This window comes from Maylandia zebra, linkage group LG7 (genome assembly GCF_041146795.1).
Source record: "Maylandia zebra isolate NMK-2024a linkage group LG7, Mzebra_GT3a, whole genome shotgun sequence".
NCBI lineage: Eukaryota > Metazoa > Chordata > Actinopteri > Cichliformes > Cichlidae > Maylandia > Maylandia zebra.
The window spans coordinates 67,786,012-67,803,347 of record NC_135173.1 but is presented as its reverse complement, the minus strand read 5'-3'; the positions used below and the strand labels follow the sequence as shown (position 1 = coordinate 67,803,347).

At 43.0% G+C, this 17,336-nt stretch overlaps 2 protein-coding genes across 2 annotated transcripts in view; both read left to right on the top strand.

Moving 5' to 3' along the window:
• The first annotated feature begins 3,652 nt into the window (after positions 1–3,652).
• The window catches only part of immp2l (inner mitochondrial membrane peptidase subunit 2), a 201,888-nt gene continuing 188,204 nt past the window's right edge, over positions 3,653–17,336 (top strand). Inside the window, exon 1 of the mRNA XM_076886963.1 lies at positions 3,653–3,744. The gene's annotated coding sequence lies outside the window, so the exon portion shown is untranslated. The remainder of the gene's footprint in view (positions 3,745–17,336) is intronic.
• On the top strand, positions 4,586–7,934 carry LOC106675870 (E3 SUMO-protein ligase ZBED1-like). The gene is made up of 2 exons (XM_024803031.2): positions 4,586–5,862; positions 6,217–7,934. The coding sequence occupies exons 1-2, from the start codon at positions 5,629–5,631 to the stop codon at positions 7,618–7,620; spliced, it is 1,638 nt and encodes a 545-aa protein (XP_024658799.2). The 5' UTR covers positions 4,586–5,628; the 3' UTR covers positions 7,621–7,934.

Genomic DNA, 17,336 nt, shown 5'->3' with positions numbered 1-17,336 from the left:
GAAAGAGACTGGGAACAACAGCAACCCGGCCATGAAGCTGTAGGCCACGTAAATCGCAGCGCGGGGTCAGGAGATGCTGAGATGCATAGGTCGCCAACTTCCTGTCATTCGCTACAGACTTTCAAACTTCATGTGGCCTTCAGATTAGCTCAGGAACAGTCAACTTCATGGAAACAATGAGCAAACTAGTGATTAAACAGAAGCCCCCAAACCCAAAATCACTGGGTCAAAGTCCAAAGTTCATGTCAAACAAAGTGGAATAAAGACTACAGAGCGACAGCTTGGAGCCATCAAACACTGAACATGTCGATCAGGAATCAACAAATCACTGATTCAAACTCAGAGCTCATAAAACAACTTTCATGACTTTTCATCTTCTATGAAAACATTATTATTATCCTATTTTTGCTGCTTTATATATTTTAATTTATAACTCTCTTTTGTTGTAACAGCCTACGTGAGGCAACTTTGAAAAGCAACACAAAATAAATGATTATTATTCGATTATTGCATCGAGCCTTTAACCAAACTGTGCCCTGTGACTGCTCCTCTGTAATATTATAACCTCTCATCTGTGGTTCCTCTTTAAAACACTGTGGAGACGTGGAAATGGTGGTTTAAGGACCAGCCACTCGGTGTGATAATGGCTTCTACATTCCACTTTTAATTAAGCCCTGAAGGAGAATTCAGGCCCTCATCATAAAAGAGCTATGGCTGCTTTAAAACTCTGATTGGTACGAGTACTTCCTCATTTGAAGCGGGCCTGCTTCCTTCATGTCTAATTCCTCGGCTGCTCTTCTTTTCTCGTGATTGTACTCGTGCTGCATTTGATCCCGACTGCTGCGCGCTCAGCTGAGACCGCTCAGTTGTCCATCAGCAGCCTGTTTGACGAAGCCAAGTCTTTTAAAACTCGAGTCTTTTAAAACTCTTTCTGCTTTTCTGAGGTATAATCAGCTCTCCTCCAGAGACACGTGAGTTATTCTGCTGAATAATAAACTCTTAAATTTAATAAAACACAAGCCTCTGTGCGACCTGAGCGGGCAGCAGCTTTGTATTTTCCTTCCTTACTTCATTCATAACACACGTGAAAAGACCCAGGAAAACCAAGTTAACGATAAAAACGATAACAAAATAACGCTGAAAACCGATAAAAACCCTGAAAACCAAACATTTCACACCTGAGCCTCAACTCTCGCGGCCCGGTACCGGTCGGAGGCCCGGAGGTTGGGGACCGCTGCTTTAAACCGCTCTCTTCTATGGCAGAAAATTTTACTTTAGCCACAAACCTGTTAGCGGTGACCAAAGTTACACCAATATTAACTGCCCAACACTTCCGTTCCTCTAATCTGTCCTCTACTGTCCAGTTGAAGCTCCAGCAGTGAGCCCAGCAGCAGAGACAGACAGGTTTGGACCATTTATAGTGTGGGGAAAGCTTCAAACTTCACCATCTCGTCCAGTACGAACACTTCTGCCTCCAAAAGTCTAAGAAGGTGGCGACCGCAAATCTCATCAGCGCTTCAAAAGCAATCTCAAATTTCACATCCCGACCTCCTGTCCTCTTATCCTCGCCCGAACCAGGAAAGGAGGTGAGGACGAGACTTACAGAGGATTTAACGACGTGAGAAGACCTCACCTTAGAGCCTCGTTTTAAAGAGCTGTCATTGACTAAGTCACAGGACAGAACTGATGTATTTTATGATGTGCTCGTGGAGTAAGTTTGGTTGGCTGGTCACTCTTGTGAAGGTGTGGATAACGACTCTCACAAGCCTTAGAAATGCCTCTGTGACTTTTCAGACTGATGATGTCACCGATGTTGTTCCTCAGCTGGTTCTTTATATCGTGGCGTGATCGTGATGTGCTGCTGGTTGAGATCTTTCGGCCTGTTTCACTTTGTCAGACAGCTTCTGTTTAAGAGGTTTGTGAGTCAGCAGGTGCCACAGTGATCAGCTTTGCTGTGGCAGTGAAACTGGGCTCAGTCACAGTTAATTCATGATTTAACAAAGAGGGCCGGCAGGTTTGGATAGTTTGATGCCTTAATAAACGAACTCGTCATCTAAAAACCGGATTGTGTGTTTACTCTGATTATCTTTGTGTAATCTAAAAATTTGTTTGATGATCTGAAACATGTAGGTGTGACAAATATGCAGAATCATGAAGATGAAGAGTATATACTCTTTCTTCCTTATTGCTTGTGTCAATGAAATATTGTTTCATGAAGACTCGAGGTAACTTTTGGATACGACTACGCGACTCGCAGAGGTCAGAGTGTGGATTAACGTGGATGTGAGGGACACACCAGGCTGTACTCTGACTTTTTGAGCCTTTGTGTGTTTTGCCTCACGATTCAGAGCTTTTAATCAAGTGTACCTACATCTGTCATTGACATATATGTATTAAAAAAACAAAAAGAACTGATGCCGAGCACTGAGTGACACTTGGGTGACTAACAGACAAGATGAACAGCATCCCTCTGAGTGGTTTTCTTTGCAGCTGATGTGAGTCATCAGTGATCATTTCCTCAGGGAGACACTGTTCTGCTCTGTAAGTGTGAGCTCTCGCATTCATTTCCCACAGCAGGCTGTCCTGAAAGTGTCCATTAACAGCCCGAACGTCTGCAGAAATGGCAACATGACTAAAATGTAAATGCAAAGGCTGTTGTGTCAAATTAAGAGTCTATCTAATCTAGCAGTCTGGGGTGTCCTCGAGCCTCTGAGATTGATTTCTGAAGAATATGGCTGGAAACACTCATTATTTCTCTGATGAGACCCAAACCAGCAGTATGTTAGTCCATCTGTTAATATTCCTCCCTCTGTCTGTGGCACTCAGCTTTAAAGGCCATTAGTCTGATTGAGCCAAAAACCCCAGATGATTTTAAATTATCAAATTTGGTTGGAAGTCAAGGTGATTAAGAAATTATCCACAGCTTTCCAATAAAAGCTCAAACTTATTTTTACAAATCTAACTATGAGATAAAAGTAAAAATCTTAGAAAGTCACTGTTTGTGTCATGAAACACAGGAAGATGCAGACTGTGGAAAAAGAGCTGAAGCAACAGAGAACAACCCTTTATCAAATAAAGCAAAGTCCAAAAAACACAGCAGGGATTAGAGGAAGAACCGAGCGTCCCATCACAGCACAAAACAACAAAGTGGGAGGTAAAAGCTGTGGCTTTGTAAGTTCATGTTTCAGAGATGAAACTAAAACTTAACATTCAGTTATTCAAAAGTTTGAAAGGTTTGAGGCTCACAAATCTGAGATTAAGGCACAAAAATCAAAATGAGGAGGTAGAAAGGGGAAACATTTTGTAAATCAAATTTTGTAGATAAATACATTTTATAAATATGTTTTTAAATCAATTATTATGTAACACTCGGGATTATTATCTTAATATTTGTAGTTTCTGAAGCCAGCACATTTTGTAGGTCAAAACTTTACGTGATACCAAAATGAATGAATAAAATGAGAAAATCTGAAACATGTATTTTTCTCATTTTATTTAAAAAGAAAAGAATTGACTGATTTTCGTTGGATTTGAAAGTTAAAACTGTGACAAATAAAAATAATCAAATAGTAACAAAGCATAAAACAACTGTGCTTTTATCCTTTAATTTTACTATTCTCGTTGTCCAAAATTGACCTAAAGGGCTTCCGTACATCAGAAAACGAGAGCGGTACGGACAGGCTTTAGGACCGGGGGGCCGACACGTGGTGACAGGACAACCGGAAGCCAGAACTCACGTTACTGGTAGGTGTGTTAGCTTTTAGCTTCTGAGCCTGTATCGCCGCTGCGCTCGTGCTTTAAACGGTGTTCAGTTGGTGGGAGCTCCGCTCCCCGCGTGTCTCTGCCTCTGTGAGGTCACCCACGTTTGTCTGTGACCCTAACACAGTCTGAAAAGTTAGCAGGACGGCTAGCAGCAGCTCCAGCTAGCTGTTAGCACACACAGGTCAACAGCATTGACAGGGAGCCTAAAGGTGGACGGAAGAGATGGTGTGAGGATGAGTGTTGTTAAGGTGGACTGTTATCGAAGATAGTTGATGGGTTTTTGTGAAAAATGCTGAAGAAGTGTGCTTTGCTCCTTGTGCTTCATCGTGTTTGACTTTAATAAACTGACTCGTGTCATGTAAAGCTCCAAACTCAAGGGATGAACTGATGTTGCCACATAAAACAGGCAGCTTAGCAGAGAGCCAGCTGTAAAGGACATCTCTGGGATACTTAGGCAACACAATAAGCCTGTCTCAGGCCACATAGACCAGTGCTGCTCAAGTTACTTGAAAATTGTAATTAGTTACTAATAACTGATTAGCTCTCCAAGAAAGTAATCCCATTACTTTACTGATTACTTATTTTCAAAGGTAATTAGTTACTTTTTAAAAACATGATACACAACCTGAATACGTAATAAAGTTATAGCCCTCTAGCCCAGTTCTGTTTTTTCTGCATAATCCATCATATAAAATGTAGTAAAATGGAAAAATCTCTTTTTAAAACTTGTTTCATTAGTTTTAATCTTTTAACTTTATTCACATTGCATCAAGCAAAAATTAAATTATATGCAAGAAGAAATGTGTTTAACATTTAAAGCTATTTTCTGCATATTCCAGCATATAAAATAAAATCATGTTTTGTGTTTACACTCTTTCACATAGATGCAAGTAAAACACAGCAGAAAATAAATCAAATCAAAGACTCAGCAGCTCTTAAATCTATTGTCACCTGTTTAGCATTAGTGTGGCGGGTGGAGGTTTGTCCACGGCGGTCATGTCAGTGGGAGGATCCGGGGGTTTCTCTGTGAATGTCACATTCCCGTGGCAGCGTGCTCGCTGCTCGCTCAGATTTGAAGTTTAATTTTTCGCTGTAGCCCTACATGCCCATCTCTGCATACGACAGTGTTTACCAGCAGAAAGACTGTTGTATGTAGGGCTGCCACGATTAGTCGACTAGTCACGATTACGTCGACTATCAAAATCGTCGACGCCTAATTTAATAGTCGACACATCGTTTAAATGCCGTAAAATCCTGAAAGGTGCAGGAATAACAGTAGGATTTTAAGAGTGTAATAACGGACTGAAACAGAAGATGGCGGAAATGCACCTACAAGGATACCGTTAAACGCCAAAGATGAAGAAGAAGAAGAAGAAGCAGCAGTCTCCGTTATCATGGCTACTCGGCAAAGGAACTCGAAAGTCTGGGAGCATTTTGACCAAACAAAAGAAAAGAAGGTCCAATGCAAAATCTGCAAAATGGAACTTGCCTTCCATGGCAGTACAACGGCGATGCACGAGCATCTAAAAAGGAAGCACGTCGTGGCATCCGACGACGAAGTGGTACAGTCGTCTCGCTAAGCTAATTGGCTAGTTAGCTGCTAACATTATTATAAACAGCAAGCTGCTAATTATTTGTGCTGTCAGCGTTAATCTCGTTAGTATGATGTTAACGCCATAACCGCATTAACGCGGCAAATCCCCGTTAGTCAGTGCCATGCAGCCCTCGCACCGCGTTTTCGCGCTAACGGGGATTTGCCGCGTTAACATCGTATTGACGAGATTAACGCTGAGAGCACTACTTGTTATTGCTTATATTAATAGCTGTTAACATTACAGGACTGCTAAAAAAATACGTTCGTCTTCAATGGACGACTTTGTCACCAAGCCAACAACATGTACACCTCGGCAAGCAGATGTCCTGACTGAATCAATCTTGAACATGTTGGTGACGGACATGAGACCCCTGTCTATGGTTGATGATCAAGGTTTCAAAGAGATGATCAAGCAGTTCAACCCATATTACCATGATAACTACCTACCAGGCCGATCCCACTTCACCAAATTGATGGAAAAGAAATATGATGCTGCCTTTGAGAAGGTTGGTCTCTCTTTCTCTCCACTCTCTCACACCACAAACACAAAATAGCAATTTGTATTAGAATTTAATACATTTCATGATGAAATAATATAGAGCTTGCTGACTGAGGAACCAATAAATTAATCTTGGTTAAAGCATGTAATGGAAAGTTGTTGTTTTTTTTTTTTTTTTTTTACTGATATGTTGAATGTTTATTGTTTAACATACGTAAGTGTATTTGATGTAACTGAATTATTCAATTGGTAAATTCAAATCTTAATGCATAAACTGACAAGCATTATTAATAATTAAAAAATATACTGTAATATATTTCCCTAATGCTTACTATTGTTCCAAATCATCTCATATCTTTAGGTAAAGCAGACCCTTGGTGGTGTCAAAGGTTTCTTCACCCTGACTGCTGATGTCTGGACCAGTCGTGCAACAGAGGCCTACCTTGGTGTGTCTTGCCATTTCCTGAGTGAAGATTGGAAGATGAAGAGCTTCATCCTTGATACCATGCCTCTTGAGGAGAGGCATACTGGTGCCAATATAATGACATGGATGGAAGAGGTGCTAACAAAGTTTGACATCTTGCCTGCCAAAATAAAAGCAGTAGTACATGACAGTGGTTCCAATATGGTGGCAGCAATGCGACTGCTTGAAGAAAAACATGGATGGGCCTCTATCCGCTGTGCTGGACACACACTCCAGCTCATAGTCAATACTGCTCTCAAAGAAACCACCATCAGCAGAGCACTAGGTGCTGCTAGGCAGCTAGTGGAGCACTTTAAGAGAAGCGAGCTGGCTAGTACAAGACTAAAAATGAAAGAGGAGCAAATGAATGTGAAGAAAAATACACTGATCCAAGATGTCAGTACAAGATGGAATAGTACATTCCACATGATAGAAAGACTCCTCGAACAGCGCTGGCCTCTCACTGCCACTCTTTCAGATCCCGAGGTAACGCCAAGGGGGAAACACTACTTCGACTTGAAGCCAGAGCAGTGGGTGCTGCTTGAAGAACTGAAGCAAGGTTTGGCACCTTTTGAGACTGTTACTGTTTACCTTAGTGGACAGAAGTACACAACGGTTTCAGGTCTTCGACAGGTGGTCAAAGGGCTGACACGGGCTGTACACCAAAGCCAACTGGAGACGAGCTCAGGAAAATCTTTCATTGCCAGTGCAGAAAAAGGCATAACACAGAGATGGGGGAGTATATGTACTTTCTCAGCAGACAAAGAAAACCCTGTTATTCTCGCAGCTGCCTTGGACCCCAGATACAGAAAGTTGACGTTTTTGGCTCCTGAAGATGTCATCAGAGTGCAGGGGACTGTTGAAGTGCTTGCTGTCAAAGAAGCAAATGCTGGGACACATGAGCATGCAAAAGTGCAGACAGCCAATGGTTCAGGTAGAACTGAAAAGACTGCTCTGGACAACCTCCTTGAGTCTGACACAGACAGTCAGGGTGACAATGAGGAAGAAGCATCTAAGGAGGACCAAGATGTCCAAGTTGTGAGAAGTGAAGTTCAGCTGTACTTTAAAGAAGCCACAGTTTCTAAAAAGGATGATCCTCTTAAATGGTGGAGCGAAAATGAGGGACGTTTCCCCACACTATCAAAGCTAGCTAAATCTTTTCTGTGCATTCCTGCAACCGCCACCCCATCGGAGCGGATCTTCTCCACAGCAGGGAACATCTGCTCTCAAAAGAGAGCAAGCCTTTCTGCAGAACATGTAGAAAAGCTAACTTTCCTGGCTATGAACAATAATCTCGTGTAGATTGCTATACTGACTATATAGTCCCAAAGTTCAATATAGTTGTGAGGACTGAGCACAAAATGCTATTTTGTTATATTTGTTTTCGGGTGGCTTCAAACTTGAAATTTCATTAAAAGTTTAATAAACTATCATCTTGTCTTTATTTTTAGTTTCACATACCTTAAACACTTAAAGCTGTAAGCTAATGATAGTTGTATAAGAGCAGATGCATGCTGCTGCAATAATCTGTACGTTTTACGTCCAATGGATGCATGATCTGATTAGTCGACTAATCGCAAGAATAATCGGTGACTAGTCGACTATCAAAATAATCGTTTGTGGCAGCCCTAGTTGTATGTCAGCACGTGTCCTTAAGTGTCCTTAAAGAGCTGAACTTCCAGCTAGAGGTGGGCGATATAAACGATATACGATAGAGATTTTGACTATATCGCTCTATCGGGATAGTGCATGTTGATGATGTCATCAAGCTGCGCCTGTTTTGGTCGAAAGCATCGCAGTGGCTACAACCATTATCATCTGCAAATTATGGCGGGCGACAGTCATAGCAAAGACATGAAGCACTGTTGAAATATGGGGAAAGCCAAAAACTGCGCTTCCTCCACTTCCGTAACATTGATTCATTAATGTTGAATCCTCTCACAGCTACTCTATTCCCATGTTGTTGCAGTATATTAATGACTAACCTCGTATTGTGGATGAATAATCTCAGTTGTTCTCCTGACTGAAGTTTGGCCCGTGTACAGCACCCTGCTATGCGATTGCATTTGTCCCTGACCACCAGAATCCCTCACATTAACTTTTATCGAGTGGAAAAAAGTTGGCGTTCATCCTCCAGCTTCACTGTGTTTATGCTATGCTAACATAGCTGTGTCGCTAGCGATCACGTAGCACAACATCATATAGCTACCAGGTAGTCCAACTTCAGTAACCTGCAAACGTCACTGCTGTTTATTTTTCTGTCTTCATTTATGTTGGAAGTGGTAGCAGAGCTGTACGTTTTAATTAGTTTCAAAAATCTCAGTCAGAACATGGTATGAAATGTTTAGGTGGAAACTAGCGAGCTAACTTCCTGCTAACTTCTAACTCCGTTAAATTTAATAAATTCTGTTTTCATGGATGCCTGGATGTTAAACTTAATAAAGCAGCAACGCTGATTATTTACTTAAAGATGAAAGAATTTAGACAGTTTTTAACTCTGTGTTCGTTTGACTTTGGGACCTGAAGTTGACGGAGTTTTGGACCCAGATTACTCCGCGAAGCTCCTCACTACGGCAGCCGTAATGCTCTGACAATCCATCAAGCAGTGCGGCTTACCACAGTTGTACTAAAATATTTTAACAGATTTGTGCCCAAATCGGTTCGAGTTTCGATTTTTGAGAAAATTAAAGGATTTTAAGTGCGCCTTATAGTGTGGAAAATACGTTATACAGAAGAAAAGAATATATCATTACCGCACATGCTTCAAATTATATCGCGATATGAATTTTAGGCCATATCGCCCCGCCCTACTTCCAGCTGTGCCGACATGTGTATCATCAGACTGTGGATAAGACGAGCTGTCTACAGATCTGATTATTAAAGACACGTTTACACCATCAGCTGCATCACTTAAGCTCATGTGTTATTTAAACAAGGAAAATCACTTAGCACGGTTGTGTGTTTATCGGGCACAATGGCTGCACCTGTGCCCGTCGGTATCTTCTTAGTGGTTTCACAGATCCCACATCTGCTCAGTGGTCCAGAACCAGTTCTTGAAAGTCACACTCACAGACTGTATATAAAAGATGGCTGTGGCCACTGTGGCGTCACTCTGTGGTTTTCAACTCTGGATTTTTTAACCTCCTAAGACCCAAACTCTTTCACGACATGCATTTTTAATTTCTCTTTGCTATCTGGGCTGATTGGGACCTGATGAATGTTAAAACAAAGATTTACCAGATTTTTGTTTCTGATGAAAATAATATCCACATATGAGGACATTCGTTTTAAATTTCGATAGAACAGTGGCAGTATAACATCCTCGTAAGTGGATATCAGGCCCTTGTAGAGCAAAATTTATTATTTTGGTTTAGACAACACAACATGTGATGTCCACATATAAGGATGCCAGGTCCCAGGAGGTCAAAGCATTTTGGACATGTTGTTACTACCAAACAGAAAATAAAATTCAAATGGAAGCTGCATGTTTTGGAATGTCACAATAATCTCCTCCTGCATTTCCAAGCTCTAATATGTTTAAGGCCATTCTTGGGATTTGCGTAGTTAAACCTCATTATTGGGAACGTGTGTTACAAATTTCAACCACGTAGTTTTGTAACTGATCTTTCTGCAGGCCTTCAAACATGAAACTGCAGCAAATGTTAAAGCAAATTCAAGTTTTCCAATTTTTACATTCAGAATGGATGGATGCAAATTCTTGAAGTCATATTTTCAGATCTTTGGCCTAAAAGTTTGAATGGCGTATCTGAAGCAGCTCTCTAGTTCCCATCATTTGAAAATCTTTATGACCAAACTCAGAACCTTTCTGTTAAGAGGTGTTTCAGCACTCTGTCCACGGACTTCAGGCTGGGAACTTTTCTTGAATTTGGTCATTTGATCGAACAATATATCTATTACATCAGCCTTGAGAAACAGAGCCTTAAAAGGCAGTCAGAAAATTCAAATGTAAGACTTCTGAAGACTAAATCAATCAGAGGGTTGGATAGAATCAAATTCCAAGGACAGAACGAAATCAAATGTGACAAATCTGTGTCCTTTTACTTTGAACAACCTGCTGCAGCCTTTTTTGTCCACTGCAGAAATGATCTGATCGTCTTTTGGCTCTCATCGTTTATTCATTAATCCTGAGAGCAAGTAGCAGCACATCCAAGGACATGAGAACAAAAACAGTCACAGACAAAAATATTGGTTTCAAACAGGAAGTGTCTGCTCCTCCCTTTAATGAACAGAGCGCAGCAGGATTCATGTGGACAGAGACAGAAATAAACTGAACTAATTACAGCAGGTGGATCAGGACTTCTTCAGCGGTCTGATTCACACAGGTCTGCTGCAGTTTCATTGATAATATCTGTGCAGAGGATGATGAAGGTGGAGCTGCCAGGCAGGAGGAAGACCTCAGAGGAGGTTCATGGATGCAGTGAAGGATTGGTGCAGAGGGTTGGAGTGACAGACGAGGATGCTGGGGTAGGAGGAGGTGGAGGCAGCTGAAGCAGTGTGGCGACCCCTAAAGGAAGCATGAGGCGGTGCACACTGGGTCTTTATATCATGCTCTTCCTCTTATAGCTGCTCAGTGGCTCCATAGTGTGGTGGTTAACACATTTGCCTGATCTGCACCCGACATGAAAATCTGGCGGATCGAGTGTGTGGATCCGCCCTCTGTGAGAGAGAGCGTCTGATTTCGTTCAGCTCGTCTCCATCACTGCTGCAGCAGTGCTGATGCTGTTTAAGTCCATCATCCTGTTATGTTTACACTCAGTAACTGACATTTGACTAAGATGATGCTGTTCTCAGTTATACCCTGGACCTTGCTGTTCCACACCAGCCTCACCGTCTCCGTCTGTCCTCAGATGTTGACGCGTTCGATACTTTGATCATATTTTTAAGGTCGTCCGTCCTCAAACGCCCGTGGGGATGCTTCTGCTGACAGATAGAGATCGAGCTTAGCTTAGCAGCTGCTGCCGCCTGATTTTTAGTTGGTAGATTAACAGAACTGTCGTTCAGTTTGGGACTTGTATTCATTTTTCTTTTTGTTTAGATTAGCTGTAAGCTGAATATTGAGTTTCCGTTGGGAACACAGAGGGGCAGATTTGATGGACGTTTCTGACATTTTAAAGATTCATCACACAAAAAAAAAACACTGGTGGAAAGATAACTGATTCTAAAAGTTTGTGGAGCTCGGTAATAATTGCAGCTTTCGCTTCTTCCTTTGTTCGAAGGACCCTTTTGTTGTGTTTCAGTAATATGAATTTGATTAGTAACTCTAGATTTCTTTTCATGAAGTACTCTGAGCTGCAGTATAATTTCCACAGTAGCGATAATGTTATGCTGTCATGTTGCTGAAAGGCAGTTTGAGCTGCCAGCTTGATTAAATGTCAGATATTACAGATGTAATCAGCCGCGCTGCTGTCCTCCCTCCTCAGGAATATCAGATTATATTGTTGTTGTGGACTCGCACAGCTGAATGATATTTTTTATTACTTTTTATTACATAAACAAATAAATCTACAGTACATAACAAAATGAGACACGCACACAAGAAAAGAGCAAAATATTTATTTATAGCACATTTTTCAGAATCCGTCCAAGGTCGAAACATGCGTTGGAGCCCATAGACTGTATATAAAAGATGGAGTACAAACACGGCAGCTTCCACCACCAGCTGCTGTGTGTTTTTAATGAATTCAGTTTATGAGAATGAATCAGTTTGTTGGAAGATGTAATTATGCATTAATGAGTGCATATTTATGAATATTTCCTGTATTCATTTAGTGAAAATGACTAAACGTTGTGATTGATTCTAATCAGTCTGCTGAGTCTGTTTTATGCTGCTTTAACTTCAGCAACGAGAACAATTCAGTTATAATACAGAACTAATCAGTCGCTCAAGCTGCTTTATACTGTAAGGTCGACCCTACAATAATATACACGGAGAAAAACCCAACAATCATATGACCCCCTATGATCGAGCACTTTGGTGACAGTGGGAAGGAAAAACTCCCTTTTAACAGGAAGAAACCTTCAGCAGAACCAGGCTCAGGGAGGGGCGGGGCCATCTGCTGTGATTGGTTGGGGTGAGAGAAACATAGGTCTTACTGTAACGATCATAGCAGGTGTTCAGTAGAGCAGATGTTTGGTGCTGACACTGGAGCTGCTTTATTTCCTGTTCCAGGGCAGGTTGTTCCTGTTGCGCATTAGAGAGGTCAGTGGGAGGAGTCATCTGTGGGAGCCACACTCTCAGGCTTCAGACTCTAAATGCTCAGTTTTTCTGTTCTTGAATCTGTGTGATGTCATAGAGAGCAGATTGCCCTAATATGGTCATGTCAGACGGCCACCCTGACTGTGAACGCAGAAGCCCCGCCCACTTCTATGTGAGCATTTAGGAATACAAATAAGGCGGCTTACATAAGTCAACTTCAAATATTTATGCATTTCATATTTCAGAGGGAAAATGACAGAAACTGCTTGGCTAAATATGACTCCACCCACCAGCTTCTGGTCAGCTGACAGGTGCAGCAGGTGTAGGTGACATGTGGTGTAGATGTGCGTCCTGGTTGCGTTGCTGCAGTGTGATGTGGCGGTGGGAGGAGTCGTGCTGTTCCGTGGTGTTTGCTGCTAAACGGCCTCAGCAGGGAGGAAGATAACTTTTTTTTCACCCCCAGCTCACGAAAGCTTTGGGGGAAGAAACCCACATTTCACCCGAAATATCGCACTCGGGAGGAGATGTCTCATTTGTTCTCTTCTAAGTGCTGTCATTTGTGATTTTTGCTGTCGTTTCTCTTGACAAGTGCATTTTGACACCTGCTATTTGGTTCATAACAAGCCTGTGAAGCAGCCACAAGGAGAAAGATGTGCAGTGCTGCCTCGGCCAGGTTATTTCGGTGTAATTTCTGTGCTGTCGAGTGGCTTTCAGCCTGTATTTGTGTTCCAGAGTGGCTGCCGGAGCTAATGACTGCATCGCTGGTGGGCCAAACTGCCCATTAGTCCTCCAAGGTGAGCGGAAGCAGGCATTTTTGTAATGCCTTCCCTGCTGCCGTTGCCTAAAAAGCCACGTCTGATGTTCTGCATGAGAGACAAATCCCATTTGTGTCCCGGGCAGTGGGCCTGGATCCGCCCAGCTTACAGTCAACACTGACACCCGTCCAGTAATCACCTTAGTTTTGGCTGAGCGAGCACGGCGAGGCTCAGCGGGCTGGAGATGAATAAATATTCAGTGATAAGGTTAAAGAGATTATCTGGCGGATGACTTATTTCATATAAGTACCTCATACAAAGTCAGAGCAAATGTCAAAGTTGTCGAGGGGGGGCTTTTAGTTGGCCCTCTAAATGCGGGCATGAGGGTGCTTGTGTGTGTTTGCCGGTCACAGACTTTGTTGTGGAGCTCAGAGTCTGGTCTGTCACAGGATATATGGGCATCAGATGTGCTGTGGATGATCTGGGTCCACACAAGATCGATGTTTATCTTCCTGGTGACCTTTCCTTGAGATCTTAGCTGCTTGGACTTGGTGAACATCACCTACCAGTGTGAGGATAAACCCCTAAACTGCCTGTTCTCTTACAACCATTACCACACTATAAAATATTTTCAGTTTTACTCCTTTATTGATTTTTTGTGCAAATTCTAAAGCAGAAAATTCCCCTCCTGTGTAAAGCGTCTTCTTTTGAAGAGTCGGTGCCCCGTTATTAAAGTTACTACCAGAAGAACTCCCCACAACAGAAGCTGTCTGATAAAGTGAAGCAGGCTGAAAGATCTCCACCAGCAGCACATCACGCCACGATCTAAAGAACCAGCTGAGAACCAAAGTCAGTGACATCATCAGTCTGAAAGGTCACAGAACCACAGTGAGAGCCGTTATCTACACATGGAGGACGCTGAACCTTCGACCATCGACGACGTCAGAGGTCATGATTCAACCACAAGAAAGAGAAGAAATGGCTCCATGGGAGAGTTTAAGGAGAAAACCACTGCTGACCAAAAAGATCACAAAGGCTCATCTCACATCTGCCAGAAAACATCTGGATGATCCCAAAGAGTGTTTGAGCCCCGTCACATCTGATGAGAGATCATCACAGCAGCGGCAGACACGGTGGTGGTCTCGCTGTAACTGAGGGAACCATGAATCGACCAGAAAACCCTGACGGAGGATGTCCGCGCATCAGTTCATGCCATAAAGCTCAAGAGCACTCGGGCAGCAGGACAATGATGCAGATGAATTTGGAGTTGTCAGCACTAAATCAGACTGAGATGCTTCATGTTGGAAAACCCTCCAATGTGTCTGAATTCAAACACACCATCAGGTGACCTCCATGTGTATGTATCGCCAAAGGATGGACTCTTTCATATGATACTAATGTTTAGGGCTGCTCGATTATTTTCACTGATATTGAGATCTCGATTATTTGATGATATTTATTTAACAATAACAATGTGTTGAATAATGACTTTAAAAAATAATATAAAACAGTGCAAATACTGATAACAGTGCAAATGTTTGCAGTATAACAAATCAATGAAAAATGTGAACATCTATGTTTAGTGAACTTTGCAGTGTTGCTCTGTGGTGCAGCTACACTGTAGCAAAGTTTACACACTGTGTCTACTTGATCCACGTCAGGGCAGGGATAGCTCAGTAGGTAGAGTGGTGGCCCCATGATCGGAAGGTCGGGGGTTCGACTCCACTGAACGGCTACCCTGAGGTACCCCTGAGCAAGGTACCGTCCCTACACACTGCTCCCCGGGCGCTGCACTGGCGGCTGCCCACTGCTTCACTGGGTGAATGGGTTAAATGCAGAGGAACTATTTCCCTATGGGGACTAACACGCACACTTTACACTTTACTTTACACTTTACACGTCTGACTGAACCCATAATGTTTCCACACCACTCAAGTTTTGTTTTACCTCTTTTCAACCAACAGCAGTCACTCTCCTCTCCAAATAACTTCTGCTGAGCTTTCCGAGCTTCCCTCGGGTCCTCTTAATCAGCGGTCCCCAGCCCCCGGGCCTCGGACCGGTACCGGTGCGTGAGTCGTTTGGTACCGGGCCGCGAGAGTTGAGGCTCAGGTGTGAAATGTATAGTTTTCAGGGTTTTTATCGGTTTTCAGTGTTATTTTGTTATCGTTTTTATCGTTGACTCAGTTTTCCTGGGTCTTTTCACGTGTGTTATGAATAAATTTTCTTTTTTTCGGTACCGGTACTAGTTTGATTTTGTTGTATTTATCCGCGACACCTTAAAGGCCGGTCCGTGAAAATATTGTCGGGCATAAACCGGTCCGTGGCGCAAAAAAGGTTGGAGCTCGATTTGCCACACGGAGCAGCGCGAGAGTAAAGCACGAGGGAGGGGCTAATAATCGGCTCAGTCATTTTTAATGATCGCTGAAAGCCCAGATCGTAATCGAGATTAAAATTCGATTAATCGAGCAGCCCTACTAATGTTTCACAGACCCGTTGGCATGGAAGTGTATCAGATTAAAATACGACGAGGACATTCATGCACGCTTTTATTTTTTTGGTTCATGATGTTTCACCATCAAAATGAAATGTTGTCTTTTTCAAAGGACCTGATTAAAAAAAGACAAATCTGCAGACCACACTGTTTCCCATGATGACACGTTAAATGAACAATATCCAGGTGAATCTGTTTCACATCGAGACCTGGGCGGTGTAGCTTCAGCTGTGTGGCTGCAAACAGTTTAACACGTCCACGTCGAGCACTGAGAGGACTTGAAGCAATAAAGTTTCAGATGCATTATTAACAGACGTGGCTTAAATTAAGTGTAACAATGCTGTGAGTGCACAGCAGCTTCCTGTTTACAGTGTTCAGCTGTCGTCATGAGGAAGAGTATGTCGCTGTTTTTACAGGATAACGAAGGTTCGCTTGTTTGAGAGTCTGCTGACATCTTTCCCGTGAAGACGGAGAGATGAAGAAGAGCTTCGTCTGCAGAGGAAGAAATGGCTGATGAGTCTGGTCACTGTGGACTACCCTGCTGGTAATTATGGGATGTCTGCTGGAAGTCTCAGAGATATGATGAGGGGAAAATCCATTCGGTGTCCATCTCGTCCTTTGGGGGACAGGTGGAGGTGAACGCTGGGTTGCAGGCAGACCGTGACATTTGCGGGCGCTCTGGGCTCTACGTCCTCCTGAAGAGGAAGCTTCTCGTCTGTCCCCACTTTAAAGGACGACTTCCTGCATCTGTTGTTTTCCTGTAGAAGAAGAGACAAAGAGTTGGAGACAGAAATGGTTAAAAACAAACTCATGGGAAGGCGTCATGGTGGGATACTGAGACGGTGACATTTGAGGCTCGTTGATGGAAGTGGAAATTACACGGTTAAACTTTTGGTGAATCCAGACGTGGTGAGTCATCTCATGACTTTCACAAGAGTGATAACGTTCATGTCAGAGTTTTGCGTCTCTATAGAAGTTACGTCTTTCCTTTTGTTCAGCTGCTCTGCAATTACAGCGTCTCGGAGAGAAAGGCCCTTTTCATGTAACGACTACAGCCTGGAGGTGTCTGGGAGGAGAGTGGCTTTCTGGGGTGAATCCTCCTCTTTGCTGAGGTCCTGCATCACAGAAGGGCCACGCTGGTCTGAGTGGAGCCTTTAGGACCCCAGTGAGCTCAGTCTGTGGGTGGTGCTGGGTGCTTTGACTCCACAACGACAGCACAGCTGCTTGTCGATTGTCCAGATAAGGAGAGCTGACACAGTTTGTGAAGCTCTGATCAGAAGAACACATCTGGGCGGCCGTGCCTGCTGCAGCCATGTCCTCCATCTCAAAGGATATTCCTTTAAACGTGTGTCTGTGTTTATTCATCTTCAAGGCCGACCTGTAACAGCTGACCGTCTGTTATCAGTTGTTGCCACACCCATAGATAAGGTTCGCCCTCTTCCACATCCTCGTATTATGACGTGACCTGCGTTTGTTTAGGTTTTTGTTGTTGCTGAGCAGACGACACCCTGCATGCTGCATGTGAAAGCAGCAGAGGTTTTACATGCGCTGACTG